This window comes from Phyllobates terribilis, unplaced genomic scaffold (genome assembly GCF_046119375.1).
Source record: "Phyllobates terribilis strain yellow unplaced genomic scaffold, ASM4611937v1 Scaffold_4__5_contigs__length_816908805, whole genome shotgun sequence".
NCBI lineage: Eukaryota > Metazoa > Chordata > Amphibia > Anura > Dendrobatidae > Phyllobates > Phyllobates terribilis.
In genome coordinates, this window is record NW_027362764.1 from 299,488,208 (window position 1) to 299,514,039 (window position 25,832).

At 46.9% G+C, this 25,832-nt stretch overlaps 1 protein-coding gene across 1 annotated transcript in view; it reads left to right on the plus strand.

Annotated features, from left to right (window-relative positions):
- The window catches only part of PKD1L1 (polycystin 1 like 1, transient receptor potential channel interacting), an 808,959-nt gene that overhangs the window by 478,503 nt on the left and 304,624 nt on the right, over positions 1 to 25,832 (plus strand). The window contains exons 49-50 of the mRNA XM_073676922.1: positions 210 to 342; positions 21,513 to 21,597. Coding sequence (XP_073533023.1) covers positions 210 to 342; positions 21,513 to 21,597 — 218 coding nt within the window. The remainder of the gene's footprint in view (positions 1 to 209; positions 343 to 21,512; positions 21,598 to 25,832) is intronic.

Consider the following 25,832-nt stretch of genomic DNA (forward strand, 5'->3'; position numbering starts at 1 on the left):
ATCCATTATCATTAATAATCAGATTATTTTAATCTTGTAACTATAGGTAGAGATCCTCAGGTGGTGTGTTCTCCATGAGAAATAGCATTAGTTGATCAAAAAGTTCTTAAAAGCACTGGAAATAGTTTTGTTGGACAGACATTTCAAAATGTTTATTATTCCTCCCTAGAATGGTTAAAATAAAGCTATTTTGGATTTTGTCTTTTTAGGTCACAGCTTGTTTGAAAATTCTGTTCTCCATGGGAACAAAGTTTTACCTCCATGGTGTGTCTATGTGGCTTGGACCATGAGTGCTACATTCAGCTTGCTTTGTATTGCTGTAATTGTAGCATTTGGATTCAGGTACCGTATTTTTACACTTCAATATGTACTATAAATTGCCAGAAATAGTGTTATTCTTCGTCTATATACATGGCAGTTTATACTGAAAAGTTACCTGAAATGACAGGTATGCTTTAATGACATAGTCTCTTTGGGACTTCAGGGTGGACTTCACTTTTCAAATCTGACGTGAGTCACTTTATGTAGTTAAAACTTTGGAATTCTTTTATTTAGTCAAGTAATTCTGAGATTATTATTTCATTACAAATTGTATTGTACGAGTATGTTAGATATATTATATATGTGTTATATGTTAGATATGTTGATATGTTATGTTATGATATGTTATGTTATATACTGTATGTGTTATATGTTAGATATGTTGATATGTTTTGTTTTTTTATTTCTAAAGAATATCCAAATGTAATCTTTCTGCCCTTAAGGGCTCATACTCATCTGCGAGAAAAACGGATGAGCGTAATCAGATAAGAAAATCAGATTGCACTCTGACTGTTATTCAATGATTCCCTGCTCATCTGCGATTTTTTTCTCAGCTCAGATCGGACTGAGGAAAAAAATCACAGCATGCTGTGATTGTCCACGTTTTGGTGCAGTGAAAGGTGTAGTACTGGATGGAAGGTATATTTCTCCTAGCAAAATAAAATGTGGCCTGGATTTTCCCCAGTTCTCCGGGTTTTCAGCGCAACACCTGACATACACAGCTGCAGCAATCAAGCCTCCATAAGCCAGTTAGTGGAGAATCTCTGTGTGTGTGAGGAGCTAGGCTGGAGTGAGCCTGAATGTGTATTGTTGTCTGGATACTTGCTTAAAGGTCGGTGACAAGATTCAAGCAACCCTGGGAGTGGCACCTGGCGGTCGCCTGTGGCCTGCAAATAACCACATCGCTAGTGGCGACCTGGCGGCCGTTGTTGTTTTTTTCCCTCCTTTTCTGCCTCCTGTTTTTTTAAAAGTGTGAATAAAACACTGAAGTTTGGACTTTAAGCCTGTGTGTTGCCTCGTTACTGCATCCCTGCCGCTTCCTACCAGAGCAAATGCCTACAATTGGTGGAGAATGCGGGCAATGCAGTGAGGCCAGCGCTGTTTTTGTTTTTGCTCTGGACTCCAGATTATGTCCTGGATGAAAGGAGTGGCACAGACCCAGTTGGGGAAATCTGCAGAAATGGAGGCCATGCTAAAAGTGCTTATTGAGGCCATGCAACAGCAGCAGCTGGCTATGCAACAGCAGCTGATATTTAATCAAAAGCAGCAGGAAACCAACCAGTTGGTCTCCACGGGGAATCCATGATGTCCGGAAAGCTGTTTGTGCAGCGATCCCCAAAATGGAGAAATCTGACGACGTCGAGACATATCTGGAGGTGTTCGAAAGAGTGGCTGAGAGGGAGAGACTACCACTGGACCAATGGGTAGAAGTCATTGCTCCGTTTCAGGCCCCAGGATCAATGAAAGCCTTTCAGGACCTACCCCCTAAGCAGATGGTGGACTACACGATCGTCAAGGGTGAGATACCGGCATGACTTAGGATGTGTTAGTCCGGGCCCAGCCGGTACATCAGTGGGAGTTTAACCCCTCCAAGCCGGCTCCGTCACAATATTATGACTTGTTGCATTTAATACAAAAGTTGTTGCAGCCCGAGGTACTGTCTCCCAAGGCCATGATGGACCCCATAGTGACCAACAAATTTTGGAGGGCTTTGCCCCACTCCCTCCAGTCCTGGGTTGGTCAGGTGTCCCCTACTGATGCACTCCAGATGATGGACCTTATAGAACGATATGAGGCTACCAAAGAGCTCCTGGGTGGGACTCCTCGGAAGGTGACAGGAAGGACCCCTAAGTCCCCACTTCCTCCCTGCGAGTGGAGCCCAGTAGGACCGCTCAAGACTTTTCTGGGGGAGAAAGGGGCTCCATAGTCTGCTGGCGGTGCCAGGAGCCAGGCCATATGAGAGCCGACTGCCCCCACCTGGCTGAGCCCATGGACACAAACTTTGGGTACCGCCAATCCCATTATGCCGAACGGATTTGCGCAACTGGTACCCCCAAGGGTCCCAGTAATGGACATATATGTAAGGTTGATGTGGAGGGCACCCCAGCTGTGGCCCTACTGGATTCGGGGAGTCTTATGACTCTGGTACGAGCCAGCCTAGTACAAACCAGTGAATACACTGGTCTGAAAACTGTGGTGTTGTGCATACATGGGGACTTAAAGGACTATCCTACTGCGCTAGTGGTGATAAACATGCCAGCAGGGGTGGTGATGATTCTACATTATGAACTCATACTTGGAAGAGACTTTCCTTCATTTTCTGTACTTTGACCAACAATTGTCCCACCCAGTGAACAAGTGCCGACACCAGTGGCAACCTGGTTACATCCTCCAGGGTATGAGCCTGGTGGCCCAGAGGAAGAGGTGCTGGCAGTAGGGGTAACCTCCACTTTGGTGGAGGAGGGGGAAAATTCTCCCGTAGAAGTGTTGGCCGGAGACGTGGAAGACTTGCCGCCGGGACCTGAATTGTCAGACTTAAATGTCTCTGGCGACAATTTTGGTACGGCGCAACTCCGAGACCCTGCTTTGGCTGGGGCCAGGGAAAATGTGCTGTTTTTTAATGGGGAACCCCAACAACCTGGGGCAGCCACTGTGTTGCCACGCTTTGAGACTTGTTGTATCAAGTCGAGAAAATACATGGGTAAATGGTAGAGCAATTACTGGTACCACAGGCATATCGTAGGCTGGTAATGGACCTAGAACATGCGCATGTACTGGGTGGGCATTTGGGCCAAAAGAAAACCCTAGAAGGAATTTTGCAGCGGTTTTACTGGCTAGGCGTCCATGAAGAAGTTAAATGGTATTGTAATTGCTATCCAGTGTGCCAGGTAACCAGTCACCAGCCGTACTTTCGGAGTCCTTTGGTGCCTCTGCCAATTATAGAGGTACTGTTACGGACTCGGGTGGTGGAACCTCTGTGTTGCGGTGCAAGGAGGGACCCAGAGGGGCGTAACTAAGTATCAACTCGGACCGACCTAGGTCATACGGCGGCTAACGACTCCGTGACCAGGGAGGGACCGAGCAGAGGCACCAGGTGCTACTCTGGGGACGACCTTGTAAGAGAGCAGGTGACTCCCACCGGTCAGATGGCTGAGACTGACCGATACTGCAGAAGGGCACAGGAGGCAGGTTGACGAGAGATCCGGGTAGATGAACTGGCAGAGTCAGCAGGCGACAGGCGGGAGCCTCTAGGTAGGCTGTCAGGTGGTCACGGCAAGTGACGGGAAGGAGCCTCCAGGTAGGCTGACAGGTGGTCACGGCAAGTGACAGGCAGGAGCCTCTAGGTAGGCTGTCAGGTGGTCACGGCAAGTGACAGACGGGAGCCTCTAGGTAGGCTGTCAGGTGGTCACGGCAAGTGACAGGCGGGAGCCTCTAGGTAGGCTGTCAGGTGGTCACGGCAAGTGACGGGCAAGAGCCTCCAGGTAGCCAGACAGGTGGTCACGGCAAGTGACAGGCGGGAGCCTCTAGGTAGGCTGTCAGGTGGTCATGGCAAGTGACGGGCAGGAACCTCCAGGTAGGCAGACAGGTGGTCATGGCAAGTGACAGGCAGGTGCTTCCAGGTAAGCAGGCGGGCAAAGCCCATAGACAGACTGGCGGACTGAACGGAAGACAGACTGTCGGGCTGGAGAGTAGTCAGGCTGGCGGACTGGACTGATAGGCTGGTGGGCAGGACTAGTAGTCAGGCTAGCAGCGGGACCTGAGGGCTGAAGCAGAGGTGAGCACACTGTGCATCAACTATTGCTCGGGCACCTCCATATTGGAGGAGGTGCTTTATATATGGGAGGACCTCCGGCAATTGGCAGGGGACTCTTTAGGGTGGCGCGCGCGGCCCCATTAAGAGGGAGGGAGCAGCAGAAGCAGGAAGAGGAGCGCTGGAGGACGCCGGGCGGGGAGCGCGGCGGTGAGAGGGATGGCGTCTCTGCCTGTCAGGGGGCAGAGACACCGATGCTACAGTACTCCCCCTTTACGCCCCCTCTTTTTTAGGCCAGAAAGAAATTTTTCAAGGAGAAGCGGGGCATGAATGTTCTCCCTGGGTTCCCAAGTTCTCTCCTCTGGGCCAAACCCCTTCCAATCTACCAGAAAAAAGGTTTTTCCTCTTACCCTCTTGGTGTCCAGAATGTTCTCTACCTCAAAAACGTCCTCAGCGGAAAACGGAGCAGGGGGAGTACCTGGATTGTTGGGAAAAGAATTAAACACAACTGGTTTGAGCAGAGATACGTGGAAGGAGTTGGGAATCCGTAAGTTTTAACTTGAAGGCCACTGGGTTGATTTGTTTGAGGACTTCAAATGGACCGATGAACCGAGGACCCAACTTGTAGGAGGGTATTTTGAGCCGAACATGTTTGGAGGAGAGCCAAACCTTATTTCCCGGATGGAACTCAGGCGGATTCAGACGTCTCTTGTCAGCATATCTCTTCATCCGCTCGGAGGACAGAAGAAGTGCGGACCTAGTATTTTCCCAAATGGTGGAAAATTCGCTGACCAGAGACTCTGCGGCAGGGTTGTCCACAGAAGCAGAGACATGAAACGAGATCCGGGGATGTTGACCATAGACTACAAAGAACGGGGACTTGGAAGTCGATTCGCTCTCATGATTGTTGTAGGAGAATTCGGCCCATGGTAGGAGGTCCACCCAATCGGAATGGTGAGCATTAACCAAGTGCCAGAGGTAGCTGGTAAGGATTTGGTTGATATTCTCCACTTGGCCATTGGACTGTGGATGGTAAGCGGAGGAGAAATCCAGGGTGACATCCAGCAGCTTACACGTAGCTCTCCAGAAGCGTGAGGTGAACTGAACCCCTCGATCTGACACAATGTGGAGGGGTAAGCCATGGAGACGGAAAATGTGAAGGAAGAAGTCCTTAGCCAGCTCTGATGCAGATGGGAGACAAGGCAGAGGGATGAAGTGGGCCATTTTAGAAAAGTGGTTGGCGACCACCCAAATGACTGTACAGCCGGCAGAAACAGGGAGATCTGTAATAAAGTCCATAGCAATGTGTTGCCAAGGGGCAGCCGGTACGGGAATAGGCAGGAGGTGACCGGCTGGAAGATGTCTGGGAACTTTGTTGCGGGCACAAGACGAACAGGCCGAGACTAAGTCTACCACATCCTTGCGCTGGGTGGGCCACAAGTAATGCTGGGTAATGAGCAGGAAAGTTTTCTTCTGACCGGCATGGCCGGCTAGTTTAGATGAATGACCCCAGTGAAGAATCTTCTCCCGATCTGGAACCGCTACAAACGTCTTACTGGGTGGGAGACGAGTCAGGTCTAAGGGGGCCATACTCATCACTTTGGAGGGGTCGATGATGTGAATAGGCTCCTCCTCTAGATCGGAGGACAGGAAGGATCGGGTCAAGGCGTCAGGTTTAACATTCTTGTCCGCCAGGCGGAAATGTAGGATAAAGTCGAAGCGAGCGAAGAACAAAGACCACCGGGCCTGACGCGGATTGAGTCTTTGGGCATTCTGGAGATATGCAAGTTTTTTGTGATCAGAATAGATGATCACTGGGTATAGAGCCCCTTCAAACAGGTAACGCCACTCCTCCATCGCCAATTTGATGGCTAGCAGTTCTCGGTCTCCTATGGAGTAGTTGCGCTCAGACGAGGAGAAGAGTTTGGAGAAGAAGCCGCAGGTTACCATTCTACCGGATGAAGATTTTTGGGTGAGCAGCGCTCCGGCTCCGGAGAAGGAAGCATCAACCTCCAGGAAGAACTGTTTGTTGCAGTCCGGAAGGTGCAGCACTGGGGCAGAGGAGAAGGCTTGCTTTAAGGAAAGGAAGGCCTCCTCAGCTTTGGGCGGCCATACCTTGGGATTTGCTCCCTTACGGGTGAGTGCAGAGATGGGAGCAGTCCGGGAAGAGAAGTGCGGGATGAAGAGACGGTAGTAGTTGGCGAAGCCCAGGAATCGCTGAATCGCCTTCAACCCCTCCGGACGGGGCCACTTTAAAATGGCAGAGAGCTTCTCGGGGTCCATTAGTAGACCTGTCTGGGAGATAATATAGCCCAGGAACGGAAGGGAGGTCTGCTCGAAGATTCACTTCTCAAATTTGGCATAGAGGTGATTCTGCCTGAGCCTAAGCAGGACCTGACGAACATCCCTCCGGTGTGTGGGAAGGTCCGGAGAGAAGACCAAGATGTCGTCCAGGTACACCACCCCGCAGGAATATAGAAGATCACGGAAGATGTCATTGACTAATTCTTGGAAGACGGCGGGAGCATTGCAGAGACCGAAGGGCATTACACGGTATTCATAGTGACCGTCCCGGGTATTGAATGCCGTCTTCCACTCATCTCCTTGACGGATCCGTACCAGGTTTCCAGCTTGGAAAAGATCCTAGCGCCCTTAAGGCGGTCAAACAACTCGGAGATGAGTGGCAGGGGGTATTTGTTTTTGACCGTGATTTGGTTGAGTCCTCGATAGTCTATACAGGGGCGTACTGAACCATCCTTCTTCTTGACGAAGAAGAATCCAGCTCCAGCCGGGGAGGTAGATTTCCGGATAAATCCCCTAGCCAGATTCTCCTTAATGTATTCCGACATAGCCCGGGTTTCGGCCGACGACAACGGGTAAATACGCCCACGGGGTGGAGTGGCACCGGGTACCAGGTCGATCGGGCAATCATATGGCCTATGAGGTGGCAGTGTCTCTGCTTCCTTTTTTTCGAAGACATCTGCATAGGACCAGTAAGGTGCCGGTAAACCGGGTAGATTAGCCGGGGTGAGGGGCGGACGAACCGGGCGGACCGGGACCAGGCCGGTCTTATGTCAATCCTGCCCCCAACGGAGAACTTCACCGGATTGCCAGTTCAGCACGGGTTCATGTCTCTGAAGCCAGGGTAGACCTAGCAATAGGGAGTGAGAGAGACCGGAAAGCACATGGAAGGAGATCCTCTCAGAGTGCAGCATTCCCACCTGCAGGGTTATAGGTTCTGTGACGAGCAGGATGGTCACCGGAAGGAGTCTTCCATCCACGGAGGCGACTGCCAGTGGTTCAGCCAGAGGTTTGGTGGGAATATGATATTTCTCTACCAGGAACTTGGAAATGAGGTTCCCAGCAGCTCCGGAATTAAGGTGTGCAATTTCAAAGTAGCGGTTCTCTCCCCAGGAGATGGAGACAGACAAAGTCAGGGAAGGAGAGGGTTTACTTTTGCCTAGGACGACCTCGCCGAGCGGTCCTAGGTACTGGCGTTTCCTGGCTTCACCGGGCTGGAACGGATGAAGTGCTCCTTACTGCCCCAATAGAAACAGCTCCCCTCGGCTCGGCGTGACTCTTGGCGAGATTTGACCATCTTGGTCTGGTCGTCCTGCATAGGTTTGGGCGAGCGTGCCCGGGGGGTTGCTAATTGAGAGACAGGTCTCTGGAAAGTAGGAGCAAGACGAGGAAATCTTCGTTCCCGAGTAGTCTCTTTAGCACATTCCAGGAAGCGGATGTCGATCCGGGTAGCTAGCGACACCAGGTCATCCAGGGTGGTAGGAATGTCCCGACCCGCTAACTCATCCTTAATCCGGCCGGAAAGGCCCTCCCAGAAGATGGACACCAGGGCCTCGTTGTCCCAGGCAAGCTCAGAAGCGAGGGTACGGAACCGTATGGCATATTGGCCCACGGTGAGACTCCCTTGGCGGATACGAAGCAGAGAGGAGGCAGTAGAGGATTTTTGTCCTGGTTCATTGAAGACTTTCCGGAAAGCAGCGAGGAAAGACGATAGATCGGACACCAGGGGATCCCCTCTCTCCCACAGGGGATTTAGCCATGCCAGTGCTTCCCCTGTGAGGTGAGACATGATGAATGCCACCTTGGCCCAGTTGGAGGAAACTGATGTGCCAAAAGTTCAAAGTGCAGGGTGCACTGGTTTCTGAAACCCCGAGCTAGAGCGGGGTCACCTCCAAAACGAGGAGGTGCGGAAAGCTGGGGACCTGGGTTGGATGCCGTGGTATTGGTGGGCAGCGGCGCTGCCAGAACGGGAGTCACACGACTCGAGGCGGACACAGGTGGAACAGTTAGTGTGTCCAGGCGGGAGTTGACACTCCGCAGGAAGTTCAGGATGGTTTCCTGTTGGGATCTCTGACGAGAAACCTCCTGGTACAGGTCAGAGAGCGAGGGAGCTTGGGGGCCACCGGGTTCCATGGCCCGAGCAAATTGTTACGGATCCGGGTGGTGGAACCTCTGTGTTGCGGTGCAAGGAGGGACCCAGAGGGGCGTAACTAAGTATCAACTCGGACCGACCTAGGTCGTACGGCGGCTAACGACTCCGTGACCAGGGAGGGACCGAGCAGAGGGACCAGGTGCTACTCTGGGGACGACCTTGTAAGAGAGCAGGTGACTCCCATGGGTCAGATGGCTAAGACTGACCGATACTGCAGATGGGCACAGCAGGCAGGCTGACGAGAGATCCGGGTAGATGAACTGGCAGAGACAGCAGGCGACAGGCGGGAGCCTCTAGGTAGGCTGTCAGGTGGTCACGGCAAGTGACGGGAAGGAGCCTCCAGGTAGGCTGACAGGTGGTCACGGCAAGTGACAGGCAGGAGCCTCTAGGTAGGCTGTCAGGTGGTCACGGCAAGTGACGGGCAGGAGCCTCCAGGTAGGCAGACAGGTGGTCACGGCAAGTGACAGGCGGGAGCCTCTAGGTAGGCTGTCAGGTGGTCACGGCAAGTGACGGGCAGGAGCCTCCAGGTAGGCAGACTGGTGGTCACGGCAAGTGACGGGCAGGAGCCTTCAGGTAGGCTGATAGGTAACAGGCAGGTGTTTCCAGGTAAGCAGGCGGGCAAAGCCCATAGACAGACTGGCGGACTGAACGGAAGACAGACTGTCAGGCTGGAGAGTAGTCAGTCTGGCAGGCAAGACTAGTAGTCAGACTAGCAGCGGGACCTGAGGGCTGAAGCAGAGGTGAGTACACTGTGCATCAACTATTGCTCGGGCACCTCCATATTGGAGGAGGTGCTTTATATATGGAAGGACCTCCGGCAATTGGCCGGGGACTCCTTAGGGCAGCGCGCGCGGCCCCTTTAAGAGGGAGGGAGCGCGCCCTAAGCATAGTGCCCGGGAAGCTGTGCGTGCCGGCAGAAGCAGGAAGAGGAGCGCTGGAGGACGCCAGGCGGGGAGCGCGGCGGTGAGAGGGACGGCGTCTCTGCCTGGCAGGGGGCAGAGACGCCGATGCTACAGTACCACCCTTTAAGCCCCCTCTTTTTTAGGCCAGAAAGAAATTTTTCAAGGAGAAGCGGGGCATGAATGTTCTCCCCTTTAAGAGGGGCACCTTTAAGAGGGAGGGAGCGCTCGCGCCCTAAACACAGTGCCCGGGAAGCTGCGCACGCCGGCAGAAGCAGGAAGAGGAGCGCTGGAGGAAGCCAGGCGGGGAGAGGGACGGCGTCTCTGCCTGGCAGGGGGCAGAGACGCCGATGCTACAGTACCACCCTTTAAGACCCCTCTTTTTTAGGCCAGAAAGAAATTTTTCAAGGAGAAGCGGGGCATGAATGTTCTCCCCTTTAAGAGGGGCACCTTTAAGAGGGAGGGAGCGCGCGCGCGCCCTTAGCACAGTGCCCGGGAAGCTGCGCACGCCGGCAGAAGCAGGAAGAGGAGCGCTGGAGGACGCCAGGCGGGGAGAGGGACGGCGTCTCTGCCTTGCAGGGGGCAGAGATGCCGATGCTACAGGTACCTTTCGACGTGGTCCGTGTTGCCAGCATTGCAAGTTCCTCCGTCCTAATTTTTGGCAGCTTTTGCTTGGAAGGCATAGGCAAAGACTATGGGAGACCCACTCCCCAATAATGGGAATAATGTTTTTAATATGCTGTACTGCATGGCTCTTGTAAAAGCTACTGTGACCTCCACGTCTCTTCCAAGGGTCATTGATATTCTCTTTTTATTCCACTGTAACCTCCACCACTCTTCCAAGGGGCATTGATATTGTATTTTTATTCCACTGGGACCTCCACCACTCTTCAAATGGGCATTGATATTGTCTTTTTATTCCACTGCGACCTCCACCACTCTTCCAAGGGGCATTGATATTGTCTTTTTATTCCACTGGGACCTCCAAGTTGTTATGATCTGCAGCATAAACTAAGGAAAGAATGGGAAAAGCTGTCCCTACAATAAGACTAAGCTGAATCCCTACGATGTAGCGGGCAGCCTGTTCCTTGTGAACAGACCCGCCTTCGTCCTCAGCTAGTCTGAATGGAGACCTATAGAATAAAGGGAGGGGTCCCTAAAAGAACTAAGGACTGGGACAAAAATGGGACACCTCCTAACAGAAGTTGTTGCAGAGCAAAAAGACAAACTGACAGTAAGTACTAGAGGTCCCAGAGGACCAAGCAAACTAAACAGAGATAGGCACCGAAGCACCTGGTTAGAGAGACAGGCAAAAAACACTGAAGTCCAGCAAAGCCAGAAGGGCGGAGCTGGAATATATAGGCAGCTGGTCACGTGACCGCAAAACACAAGATAGCAAAAACTAACAGGAGGGTTCTAACAGTACCCCCTCTTCTATGAGGATCCTCCAGGCCCAGGCCTATCAGGAAACCTCCTGTGGAAAGCTTTAACAAGCCTAGGAGCAGAGACATCATCTGTCCTTACCCAGGAGTTGTCTTCGGGACCGAAACCCTTCCAGGAGACAAGATACTGTAATATCCCTCTATGCCATCTTGAATTCAAAATACGAGAAATTTCATATTCACCGTCTTCCACCACAGGAGGAACTGTGACAGTGGCGTCCCTATTAGAAGCGTCAGCCTTTTTCAATAAGGAAACATGAAACACAGAATTAATCTTCCAGGAAGTAGGGACATCCAACCTGACAGCAGATGGATTAACAGCCTGAAGCACTTTAAATGGACCTGCAAACTTAGAACCCAGTTTTTTAGAGGGAATCCTCAACCGCAAGTTCTTCGAGGACAACCAAACCATGTCACCCACAGTAAACAAAACCTCTTTACGTTTCCTGTCAAAATACTTCTTGGACTTCTTGTTAGCCTCTTGCAGGTTACAACGTACATTATTCCAAACTCTCTCCAAATCACCGGAAAAATTCTCCTCCTCCGGCACCGCCGACCCCAGTTTGGAGAACGAACCAAAAGACGGATGTCTCCCAGTGCAACAAAAAAAAGGAGAACACCCAGCAGAGGAGGTTGTATGATTGTTAAGAGCAAATTCTGCGAGAGGCAGAAACTCAGACCATACCTCTTGATTGTCCGCCACAAAACAACGCAAAAACTGTTCAACATCCTGGTTCTTTCTTTCAGTCTGTCCATTAGACTCAGGATGATAACCAGACGAAAATGACAAATGGACTCCCAACCTGTCACAAAAAGCACGCCAAAAGCGAGCCACAAACTGAGGTCCTCTATCAGAAACAATATCCATGGGAACGCCATGGAGCTTCACAATTTCCTTAACAAACGCCTTTGCGAGTGTCTTGGTCAGGGCAACTTAATGAATGAAACCAAATGACACATCTTAGTAAAACGGTCTACGACCACCCAGATGACAGTAAAACCCTCAGACACAGGAAGATCAGTAATAAAATCCATAGAGAGATGCGTCCAAGGCGCACTAGGAACTTCCAGAGGGCAAAGCAACCCCGCAGCAGGAGTATGTGAAGCCTTTGACCTAGCACACACAGTACACTGACGCACCCACTTGATGACTTCCTTCTGCCATCCAGGCCACCAAAAACTGCGACTGATAAGTTTCTTAGTCTCCGAAACTCCTGGATGACCTGCCAACCGAGACTCATGACTCTCCACAAACAAATCTCTCCTAAAGGCTCTAGGCACGAACAACCTCCCATGGGGAGTGTTAGATGGAGCATCATCTTGAGCATTCAGAATCCCATTCTCCAAATCGGAGTCCAATGCCGCCACCACAACTCCTTTCTGCAAAATGCTCTCCTCCTCCTCGGCACCGACCGTAGGAGAGAAGCTGCGAGATAAAGCATCGGCTTTAACATTCTTAGTACCAGGGATATAGGTAACAGAAAAATGAAACCGAGAAAAAAAAAGTGCCCTCCTAGCTTGACGGGCATTCAAGCGCTTGGCAGCATCCAGATAGATCAAATTCTTATGATCTGTGAAAACCTGAATAGGAAATCTAGCGCCTTCCAAAAAATGACGCCAATGTTCAAACGCAAGTTTAATAGCCAGCTACTCCCAATTTCCAACATCATAATTCAGTTCGGTTTCCGAAAATTTTTTCGAAAAGAAGGCACAAGGATGTACTCCACCCTTGTTCTCCTGAGACAAAACTCCTCCGACCCCCACCGATGAAGCATCGACCTCGACCAAAAAAGGTTTGGTCTCATCAGGCTGTATAAGGATAGGGGCAGAACTGAACCTCTCTTTGAGATACTCAAACGCTTCAATGGCTTCAGTAGTCCATTGGGCCGTATTCGCACCTTTCCTGGTGAGATCGGTTAGAGGTTTAACAATTACAGAAAAATTCTTAATGAATTTCCTGTAATAATTGGCAAAACCCAAAAACCTCTGTATAGATTTCAAACCAATAGGCCTAGGCCATTCCTGCACAGCCTGAACCTTCACAGGGTCCATCTCAAAGCCCTCGCTGGATGCAATGTAGCCCAAAAAACTAATTTTCTGCACAGCGAACTCACATTTCTCGAGCTTAGCAAAGAGTGAATTATCACTCAATAACTGCAAAACTTCATGTACACTCTGCCAATGGGACTCTAAATCTGGTGAATAAATCAAAATGTCATCCAAATACACAACCATATTCTTATCAATCAAAGGTCTCAGGATGTCATTAATAAGGTTCTGAAAAAATGCAGGTGCATTGGTAAGACCGAAGGGCATCACCAGATTCTCAAAATGACCTACCGGAGTGTTAAAAGCAGTTTGCCATTCATCACCCTCCTTCACACGTAACAAATTGTATGCCCCTCGGAGATCAATTTTTGAGAACCACTTGGCTCCCACTAACTGGTTAAACAAGTCAGGAATTAACGGTAATGGGTAGGAATTGCGTACGGTAATCTTATTAATTTCACGAAAATCCAGACATGGACGTAAACCGCCGTCCTTTTTTTTAACAAAGAAGAATCCGACTGCCACAGGCGACTTAGAAGGTCTAATGTGACCAGCAGCCAGGCTAGTCTCTTTGTACTCCTCCAAGGCCTTTCTTTCAGGGATAGTAAGATTAAACAAGCGACTTTTGGGAAGAGTAGCACCTGGAACAAACTCAATGGCGCAATCATAATCTCTATGAGGAGGTAAAACTTGCGACTCCTCCTCCGAAAAAACCCTCCAAAAATCTTGAATAGGTACTGGTAATTCCCCTTTTTCCACAGCCGCAATGCGACCATTACAACATTTATCATAGGACTTTGGACTCCAAGACTTAATCACATTAGTAGACCAGTCCAACAAAGCATTGTGCAGTTTTAACCAAGTCAATCATAGAACAACTGGAGAGGGCAAATTATCCAAAACAACCAAGTCCAAAATTTCTTGGTGAACACCATTGATAGTGAGGGGAAATGCAGCAGTCTTGTGAGTAATACATTTCAAAGGAGTGTTATTAATTGCAACCACAGAAATAGGAGATTACAAAGGTTTGGATTTCAATTTAAGTTTTTCCAAAAACCCTTTATCAATCACATTAAGTGTTGAACCACAATCCACAAATACCTGAAATTCAATCAAATCTCCCTGCAGAGTAGTACACCCAGAAAGGAACACTCCTGCAGAACGTAAACAAGCTATACGGGCGTAACTGACCTTTTTTTTTCTTTACTTAAACGACGCTCACAATACATAATCAAATGATCAGCTTTACCACAATAAAAACACAAACCTTCGGCGAATCTCCGATCTCTTTCTTGAGAGCGGAGTGACATCGCCCCAACCTCCATTGGTTCTCCGCTGTCAGAGCAGATTTTCTGGAAACTAGGACCTGAAGTTACAGGAGTTTTTACATCATTGACCCTGGACCTTATTCTCCTGTCCACACGAACTGCTAACTGCATAGCTTCCTGCAGAGTCTCAGGTGCAGGGAATGCAATTAGCAAATCCTTAACCCTTTCACTCAGACCAGCAAGAAATAAATTTTTCAGTGCCGAATCATTCCACTTAACTTCTGCAGCCCATCTCCTGAAGTGTGTGCAATAAATTTCAACATCATCTGACCCCTGATTCAAACGTGTAAGTTCTGATTCAGCAGATGAGATTCGATCAGGATCGTCATATAAAAGCCCCATAGCAGAAAAAAATTCCTCAACAGAACTTAAACACGGATCATTAGGTTGGAGAGAAAAGGCCCAACCCTGTGGTTCTTTGCGCAAAAGTGACATAATAAAACCAATGCGCTGTGATTCATTCCCAGAGGACCTCGGTCTCAAACGAAAATATAACAAACAAGCATTTTTAAAGGAAAAAAAATCTTGCTGTTTACCATAAAAAATATCAGGCAGTCCTACCTTCGGTTCCACAAAATGCGCTCCAGGACAGCTACTCACTTGTTGCTGAAGCTCGGCCACCTCCAGAGACAATCCCTGCAGGCGTTGAGCCAACTCCTGAACGGAAACCATATTGATCCCCGAATTTCTTTCCTTTTAGTTTTTTTTTGGGCTGGACTTACTGATATGATCTGCAACATAAACTAAGGAAAGAATGGGAAAAGCTGTCCCTACAGTAAGACTAAGCTGAATCCCTACGATGTAGCGGGCAGCCTGTTCCTTGTGAACAGACCCGCCTTCATCCTCGGCTAGTCTGAACGGAGACCTATAGAATAAAGGGAGGGGTCCCTAAAAGAACTAAGGACTGGGACAAAAATGGGACACCTCCTAACAGAAGTTGTTGCAGAGCAAAAAGACAAACTGACAAAAAGTACTAGAGGTCCCAGAGGACCAAGCAAACTAGACAGAGATAGGCACCGAAGCACCTGGCTAGAGAGACAGGCAAAAAACACTGAAGTCCAGCAAAGCCAGAAGGGCGGAGCTGGAATATATAGGCAGCTGGTCACGTGACCGCAAAACACAAGAAAGCAAAAACTAACAGGAGGGTTCTAACACACATCTCTTCCAAGGGGCATTAAAACCGTCTTGTTAAACCACTCTGAACTCCACGTCTCTTCCAAGGGGCATTAAAACCGTCTTGTTAAGCTTCTGTGACCTCCACGTCTACTCCAAGGGGCATTAAAACCGTCTTGTTAAACCACTCTGAACTCCACGTCTCTTCCAAGGCGCATTAAAATCGTCTTGTTAAGCTACTGTGACCTCCACGTCTCTTCCAAGGGTCATTGATATTCTCTTTTTATTCCACTGTAACCTCCACCACTCTTCCAAGGGACATTGATATTGTCTTTTTATTCCACTGGGACCTCCACCACTCTAACAAGGGGCATTGATATTGTCTTTTTATTCCACTGCGACCTCCACCACTCTTCCAAGGGGCATTGATATTGTATTTTTATTCAACTGGGACCTCCACCACTCTTCTAAGGGGCATTGATATTGTCTTTTTATTCCAATGGGACCTCCATGTCTCTTCCAAGGGGCATTAAAACCGTCTTGTTAAACCACTCTGAACTCCACGTCTCTTCCAAGGGGCGTTAAAATTGTCTTGTTAAGCTACTTTGACCTCCACGTCTCTTCCAAGGATAATTGATATTGTCTTTTTATTCCACTGGGACCACCAACACTCTTCCAAGGGGCATTGATATTGTCTTTTTATTCCACTGCGACCTCCACCACTCTTCCAAGGGGCATTGATACTGTATTTTTATTCCACTGGTACCTCCACCACTCTTCCAAGGGGCATTGATATTTTCTTTTTATTCCACTGGGACCTCCACGTCTCTTCCAAGGGGCATTAACACCGTCTTGTTAAACCACTTTGAACTCCATGTCTCTTCCAAGGGGCATTAAAACCATCTTATTAAGCTACTGTGACCCCCACATCTCTTCCAAGGGGCATTAAAACCGTCTTGTTAAACCACTCTGAACTCCTCGTCTCTTCCAAGGGGCATTAAAATCGTCTTGTTAAGCTACTGTGACCTCCACCTCTCTTCCAAGGGTCATTGATATTCTCTTTTTATTCCACTGTAACCTCCACCACTCTTCCAAGGGGCATTGATATTGTCTTTTTATTCCACTGCGACCTCCACCACTGTTCCAAGGGGCATTGATATTGTCTTTTTATTCCACTGCGACCTCCACCACTCTTCCAAGGGGCATTGATATTGTCTTTTTATTCCAATGGGACCTCCAAGTCTCTTCCAAGGGGCATTAAAACCATCTTGTTAAACCACTCTGAACTCCATGTCTCTTCCAAGGGGCATTAAAATCATCTTGTTAAGCTACTGTGACCTCCACGTCTCTTCCAAGGGTCATTGATATTCTCTTTTTATTCCACTGTAATCTCCACCACTCTTCCAAGGGGCATTGATATTGTCTTTTTATTCCACTGGGACCTCCACCACTCTTCCAAGGGGCATTGATATTGTCTTTTTATTCCACTGGAACCTCCACATCTCTTCCAAGGGGCATTAAAACCGTCTTGTTAAACCACTCTGAATTCCACGTCTCTTCCAAGGGGCAATAAAATTGTCTTGTTAAGCTACTGTGACCTCCACGTCTCTTCCAAAGGTCATTGATATTGTCTTTTTATTCCACTGGGACCTCCACCACTCTTCCAAGTGGCATTGATATTGTCTTTTTATTCTACTGTGACCTCCACCACTCTTCTAAGGGGCATTGATATTGTATTTTTATTCCACTGCGACCTCCACCACTCTTCCAAGGGGCATTGATATTGTCTTTTTATTCCACTGGGACCTCCACGTCTCTTCCAAGGGGCATTAAAACCGTCTTGTTAAACCACTCTGAACTCCACGTCTCTTCCAAGGGGCATTAAAATTGTCTTGTTAGGCTACTGTGGCCTCCACGTCTCTTCCGAGGGGCATTAAAACCATCTTGTTAACCCACTCTGAACTCCACAGCTCTTCCAAGGGGCATTGAAATGTTGTTTTTAATTACCTCTAACCTTCACGACTCTTCCAACGGGCATTGTATTTCCTCCTAATTTTAGTAAGCTTTTGCTTTTCAATGCATAGGCGAACACTAAGGGAGACCCACTCCCCACTAATGGGTAGAAGGGTTTTAGTATGCTGTAATCCACGCCTGTTTCAAGGGGCATTGCATTTTCTCATAATTTTTGGAAAGCCTTCCATTCACTGCTTAGGCCAACAGTGTACAGGAGACCCAGTTGCTATAAATGGAATAAACGGTTTAGTTAAGGCCCTCTGACCTCCATGTCACTTCCAAGGGGCATTGGAGTGCCTCGAAATTTTTGGTAGGCATTGCACTCACTGTATGTCCTATAACTGTGTAGCCGAACCGCTCCTTTTGGTACAGAAACATATCCTACAACACGTGTGTGGTTGACTGGCCTGATATTGATGTGAATGGTCTCTGTTCCTCCTGCTCTTTCTCCTTTGCCACCACCTCATCCATCATTCATCACCTGAAACTTTGTTTTAACGGGAGTCATAGAACTGGGATAGTAGCAGGAAAACATCCAGCAATCCTTGGAGGAGGTAGGATATGCGCCAAAATGCTGACCACCTTAGGCCTAGCCGCTACTACATACATGAGCTTGCATTCCAAGGAACAGAAAGCTAAGGAGATGGATGGCCTCATGATCATGAATAATTTAATCGTTGTGTAGGAGGCCGACCACTGCTGCTGTCTACCTTCTGAACTTTGTGTTGAAGCCTGATTGACCCAGGACCCGCAATCCTCTATGTCTGGAGGACGTGTTGCATCCCAGTGTCCAACTGTGTCCCAGCTTCCACAATATTAACTCAGTGTGAAGGCGTCAGTGAGATGGACCATCCCTGGCCACATTCACTTGTCCACGTGTTTGTGGTTAGGTTGTCCTTCCCACTAAATGCACTGGGGAGGGCACAGGTAATGTTTTGGTATGAACGCTTGTGTATAAGGCGCATCGGGACAAATAGGGGCGGCTGGGGACCGTTTATGGACACCCGGTCGCCCCCAAGCGGCTGGGGACCTGTGTGGGCACCCGGTCGCAGGGCGGCTGGGGACCGAGTATGGACACCCGGCCGCCTCCTGGTGACTGGGGACCAAGCGTGGACACCCGGACGCCGGGCGGCTGGGGACTGAGTATGGATACCAGGCCGCCGACGCAGCCATGACGTGTTGGTAAGATTCCGCCTCCACATGTCTAAAAGGCCCCATTTCAAGTGCAAGCAAGCAAGCAGTATGGTATTGCAGCCTGGGGGTGGGTGGGTGGCAGGCTGCATACTTGCGCTTGCATTGCAAGGAATGGGGGAGGTACAATTGAACACTGCCCTGGGACAAGGACTTGCACGGGGATAGTTGCAAGTCTGCATCTTCTGATGCGGCAAGGATCACTTATGATGGGCACACTTTTAGGCAGTGACCTGGGTGTCAGAGATACTTCCAGGGGTCTTCCCCATGCTGTTCCCATGTCTTTTCAGCACTGTATGCATGTGTCACACAGCACATGGCCAGATAAGGTTGTAAAATGTTAAAATTACATTTCCCGGTGAATGCATTTGTCACAGTTGAAAGCAATACAAAAGTGCAAAAACGCATAAAAAATGCTACTTGTGAACATAGCCCAAGGTGTGGAGGAGTATTTTTGTTTTTGTTTATTTATTTTACCTTATACACAAGTCTTTACCCTGGAAAGGATGTTCCTTAACATATTTCACAGGAAAACAGTTTCAGTTTAGTTTTTGAACGTTTTATTGTGAGCCCCTAAAAGTGGCTTAATACCTCTGACCACGTTGTTGACAGCAGTGACCTGGGGGTCAGAAATGCTTCCTGGGGTGATCTTCATGCTGTCCCTATGTCATTTGAGCACTGTCACTATCGTTTTGGGCACTTTTTAGGCTTTCTACAGACTGCCGGGGGTGCCGCCGCAAAAATGCTCGGGTCTCCCATAGACTAACATTGGGCTCGTTGCTCGGGTCGAGCACCCGAGTATCACGGTGAGCTCGGCCCGAGCTTCGAGCCCCCGAGCATTTTAGTGCTCGATCAACACTAGTTACCTGTATAAAAGACACGTGTCCACACACTCAATCACACTCCAACCTCTCCTCCATGGCCAAGACCAAAGAGCTGTCTAAGGACACCAAGGATAAAACTGTAGACCTACACAAGGCTGGCATGAGCTCCAGGACAATAGGTAAGCAGCTTGTTGAAAAGGCAACAACTGTTGGCACAATTATTATGAAAATAGAAGAAACACAAGATGACTGTAAATCTTCCTTGGTCTGGGGCTCCATGCAAGATCTTGCCTCATGGGGTAAGGATGATTCTGAGAAAGGTCAAGAATCAGCCCAGAACTACACAGGAGGACCTGGTCAATGACCTGAAGAGAGCTAAGACCACAGTCTCAAACATTACCATTAGCAACAGACTACCCCATCATGGATTAAAATCCTACATGGCACGCAGGTTTCCCCTGCTCACTCCGGCACATATCCAGACACGTTTGAAGTTCGCCAAAGACCACGGTGGAGGAAACTTCATTCTTTGGGGTGCTTTTCTGCAAAGGGGACATGACAACTGCACTATATTGAAGGGAGGATGGATGGGGTCATGTATCACAAGATTTTGGCCAACAACCTCCTTCCCTCAGTAAGAGCATTGAAGATGGGTCGTGGCTGGGTCTTCCAGCATGAAAATGACATGATCTATCAATATATAAAAATAATTAAACGGCATAATGAGAAAAAAATCAAAACACCAGAATTACGTTTTTTTGGTCGCAGCAACATTGCAATAAAATACAATAACGGGCTATCAAAACATCATATGTACCCCAAAATGGTATGAATAAAAAGGTCATATCGGCATGACAAAAACAAGCCCTCACCGACCCCAGTTCACAAAAAATTAAGACGCTACGGATCTCGGAAAATGGCGACTTTTTTTTTTTAACAAACTTTTGATTTTTTTCACCACTTAAATAAAAATGAACCTATACATGTTTGGCATCTACAAACTCTTAATGACCTGGGGAATCATAATGGTAAGTGAGTTTTACCATATAGTGAACGTGGTAAAAAAAATTAATTGTGAAATTGCACTTTTTTTGCAACTTCACTGCATTTGGAATTTTTTTCCCGTTTTCCAGTACATGATATGGTAAAACCAATGATGTCATTCAAAAGTACAACTTGTCCTGCAAAAAATAAGCCCCCACATGGCCATATTGACTGAAAAATAAAAAAGTTATAGCTCTGGGAAGAAGGGGAGCAAAAAACAAAAGCGCAAAAACGGAAAATAGCGCGGGGGTCAAGGTATTAATATTCTAATACTTAAACTATTCACTACCTCGTTAGAAGAATTCTTTGAGGGGTCTAGTTTTCAAAATAAGAGGAACTGTTGAGGGGTTTCTGCAGTTTTTGAACCTCAAGGGCTTTGCACATGCAATATGTCATCTTCAATCTATTCCAGGCAAATTAACACTCGAAAAATTGTGTAGCGCCTCTTCACTTCCAAGTATATACCCAAACAGCAGTTTTTGACTACATATGGGATATTAACCACCTTTCGGAGAAATAGCGTAACAAATGGTAGAATCCATTTTTTACTATTATCCCCTATGAAAATGACAAAATTAATGTTTTAGTAGAAAAAATATTTTCTTTATTCCCCTTTGCATTAATTCCTGTGAAGAACCTAAAGGGTTAACGCATTTTCTGACAGCAATTTTGAATAATTTGAGGGGTGCAGTTTTTAAAATGATATCACTTTAAGGGCTTTTCCAATATATTGGCCCCTCAAACTCACTTCAAACATAAGTATGCCTTTAAATTTTTTTTAGTAAATGTACTTAAAAAAAATGAAAATGGAAAGGACATTTGAAAATTACACTGACATATGTAGTACACATAATTGAGATATTACGTATCAACTAGTATGTGTGATATGATTATCTGATTTAAAGGTTTACACATTCAAAGTTTGTTTTGAGTTTTGCCAATCGACCTATATAAATTTACTACTAACATGAAGTACAATATGTCACAAAAAATCTATTTGAGAACCATTGGGATTTTTTAAAGCATTCCACAGTTACTGCGGTTCAATATGAAAATATAAATAACTATGCTTTTCTCCTTACAGGTTTGGTCCAACAAAATGCGTGCTGTGGTTACATGCAGTGTTTTTCTCACTTATCTACTGTATTTTTATCATCCAGCCGTCTTTGGTAAGATATATTTATATCACTTTATATCTCATTTTACAATTATATGACATGTTTTAAAATGTAGTACAGTGAAAACAAGAAAAGGAAAGCTTATATTCTTGAACGGTCATTTAAGGCTGATTTCCAGTGTCATTGATGAAGTAATTATCTACTATATAATCGGCTTATCCCATCTGTCTGTCCGTTCAGGAAATCCCGCGTCGCTGATTGGTCCGGCCGCGGCCAATCAGCGACGCCGGATTTCAGAACAAGATGGCGGCTGTTAGCGGCTCATCTGCCGCACAGAGGTCAGCGGCGATGCAGCCTGGAGATGACCGGCGCTAGCCGGTCATCTCCCGGCTGCTCGCCGCGGAAGTACCCGCACAGGCAGCGCCGATCCCCGATCCTCACTAACATGGTTTGCTGATTGGTCGCAGCTGCCGGCCGCGACCGATCAGCGATATTGGCGCCAAATTTAAACATCGCTCTGCTGATTGGTCACGGCCGCCCGGCCGCGACCAATCAGCGATATTGGCACGAAATTTAAAACACCGCCTCTCTGATTGGTCGCGGCCAGTCGGCCGCGACCAATCAGCGACTGGCGCAGCCCGGCCGCGAATTGGCGCCCGATTTGAAACACGCAGGCCACCGTCGGGAGATCAGCGGCGACACAGCCGGGAGATGACCGGTGCTAGCCGGTCATCTCCCGGCTGCTTGCAGCAGAAGTACCCCGACCGGCGGCCTTGCTCCCCGGTCCTTCCTTCACACTTGCTGTCGGGAGGTAGCCGAATGGAGGTCAGCAGCGATGCAGCCGGGAGATGACCCGCACAGGCAGCGCCGCTCCCCGGTCCTCACTAACACGGTCGGCCGCATGCATATTCTAGAATACCCGATGCGTTAGAATCGGGCCACCATCTAGTTGAAATATAATTTAATGGGGTATTCCCATCTCCAAGATCCTATCCCAATATATAGTAAGTGTAATAATAATAATATTAGCAAATACCTCCAATTAGAAATGCAGTATAGTTTTTCTGATTCACTATGTCTCTTTCCTCGTGTAAAACCATTGCAGGGCCTTAGGTATCCATGGTTACAACAACTAGCAACTAGCTGTCACTATGTCAGTGGTCGTAATCATGGATACCTAAGGTCCTGCAATGCCTGCACATTTTGAAAGATACATAGTGAATCAGAATAACTATACTACATTTCTAATTGGAGGTAGGTTCTTGGAGATGGAAATACCCCTTTAATGATTAAGATTTTAATTTAAGACTTTCTAACTTACTTTACTAGTCATGTGAAACATCAGAGTTAGCTTTTCACTAGAAGGTTCTAAACTTACAAAGTATATATACGGTAGCTATTATATGTCTATTTTTCTTTTTCTTTTTACTTTTTATATTTACTTGTCTTCAGCCGAAATGATTATTATATCAAGATAAGAAACCAAAATGGAAAATAATTTAACCCCTTCACAACTTTTGACATACATGATCGCTGATTTAATCAGCTTTTAATCAGCCATCATGTGCCCTTAACTGCTGGGTGGAGCGGAGCTCTGCCACGGCTGTTGACCTGTTAATCCCTGCCGCCAATCACTGAAAGCAGTATTTAATACGCCCCTTCAAGGTGGTGCATCGTTCAACACTCCCATCAACACGCCTGTGACATAATCGTAAGGCACCGATGGGTGCCTGTCATTACGATCCTCTTGTGAAAGCCAGCCCGTGGCTAGTGTTACTAGGAGATCATGATTTTAGCTATAGATAGCACAAGCGATCAGATCACAGCTTCAAGTCCCCTAAGGGGACTATTAAATACAGTAAAAGGTGAAAAAAAGTTGTAGGGATTCACACTCTCTGGTAGTCATTAGGCTCTAGATAGTGTTCACACAGGCAATGCAGTTTTGGTGAAAACAAATGCGCTTTTTATTCCTTTTCACAGGTTGCACAGCACTAAAACAAACTCATAAACATAACTCCCTAGCCTTGTCCAGGCGCTAACTAAACAGAACAGAGTCTAGCTACTCATACAAAGCTGAGCTAGCTCCAGTTTGGTCAAACAGAACAGCTATTGTCCATAGCGACCACTGATACTTGCCTTTCTCTACACACGGCCTGTGCAGACTCTTCTCAGAGAGGGATTCTGGCCTGTGTCTCTCTTTCCAGATCCAAGATGCATCAAGTCTGGTCAGCTTCCCTGAGCTGACTGACTGAAAGGAGAACAGCTAGCCTGGTTATATGCAGGGCTAGCCAGGTAATCTAATCAGAACCTGTAGAGCTAGGATTGAACCCTAGCCTACCTGGCTTTGCTACATAGTTTTTAAAAATATAAAAAAATACATATATTTGGTATCACTGTGTTCATGAAAGTCAGATCTATCAAAATATACAGGAAAGTAATCCAACCAGTAAATGGTGTAACGAAAAAGTATCAAAACGCCAAAATTATGTTTTTTTTGCAGCCTCAACAATGCAATAAAATGCTATAGTGGGCGATCAAAATATTGTATCCATCCAAAAAAGATATGAGTAAAAATACCAGCTCAGGGCGCAAAAAATATACCCTCACACAGCCCCATATTCCGAAAAATGAAAACGTTAAGAGACTTGGAAATTGTCGACAAGCAAAAAAATAGTTTCTTACAAATTTCCAGTTTTTTTCACCACTTAGAGATGCACTCCCATCAAAGTTTTTATCTTCTTAATATTTTGCAATCATCATATAATATAACACTGTGAACTAACAATTGCTCATTTTGCCTTTCTACCAAGCTAATTCTTCTCCTTTATGCTCTATGTAAAAACAGAAAGTCTCTTTTCCCTGCAAAAATCATCCCCCTATTCATCTCCTGACTTAGTCCTATGCATTTTGCTATAGTTATATTAAGGACCTTGTATAGATATACTGGTGCAGCATACTAAACTTTTTATCCAGGTATACCCACCCTTTCTTTTCCTGTACTTGTTTCCCCACTCTTGTGTATATATACATACATGCATGAGAACATGTTGTATCTTCTAATATGTTTTTAATATGTTTATAATAAAGATGTATTTTAGCCTTTTCAAAAAAGCCTAATCTGTTTAAGTGTTGGTAAATCATTAGAGCAGACAAATATAATAAACCTTTCAATAAACCTTAACCTAAGAAATCTGCTTCTTTCCCCACTGAAGGCACTTCACCCCCTTCCTTCTGCCTTCTAAACTTGTCATCTACTCTGAGGGGATTCCCTGCATCCCCCACTGGTGAATGACAGTGCTGTCATTAGCCAGTAAGGAAGGCAAGGGTGTGCAAAACCAGTGTGGGGAATGGTGTATGGAGCTGTTTAGCCACACCAAGGGCGCACCTAACACCCTAATTAATATACAGTATTTGATTAAACTTCAGTTTCTATAGAACAGAGAAAGCAATTAGAACAGTAAATCTTCAATTTTTATTGTGGCTATTTAACCTACAAGGCGATATGCTTAGTTTATACTGTCAGCCTGGGCTTATAGACTCCCTTTAACCTATTAATGACCTGTGATACGCATTAACCCCTTCGCAACCTTGTGTTTTGTCGTTTTTGCTTTTTCGTTTTTTGCTCCCCTTGTTCCCTGAGCCATAGCGTCTTTATTTTTTGGACAATATGGCCGTGTGAGGGCTTATTTTTTGCGGGACAAGTTGTACTTTTCAACGCCATTACTAGTTTTACCATATCGTGTACGGGAAAACGGGAAAAAAAATCCAAGTGCGGTAAAATTTCAAAAAAAAGTGCAATACCACAGTTGTTTGTTATTTTTTTTTTTTACCACGTTCACTGAATGCTAAAACTGACTTGCCATGCTTATCCTCCAGGTCATTACGAGTTCGTAGACACCAAACATGTATAGGTTATTTTATATTTAAGTGGTGAAAAAAAATTCCAAAATTTGGTAAAAAAAACTAAAAAAAAAAGCGCCATTTTCCGAGACCTGTAGCGTCTCCATTTTTCGGGATCTGGGGCTGGGTGAGGGCTTATTGTTTTGCGTGCCGGGCTGACGTTTTTATTGATAACATTTTGGGGTAGATCCGATGTTTTGATCGCCCGTTATTGCATTTTATTGCAATTTTGCGGCGACCAAAAAACGTAATTCTGGCGTTTAGAATTTTTTTCTCGTTACACCGTTTACCGATCAGATTAATTCTTTTTTTATATTGATAGATGGGGCGATTCTGAACGCGGCGATACCAAATATGTGTATGTGGGTTTTTTTTTTTATATTTTA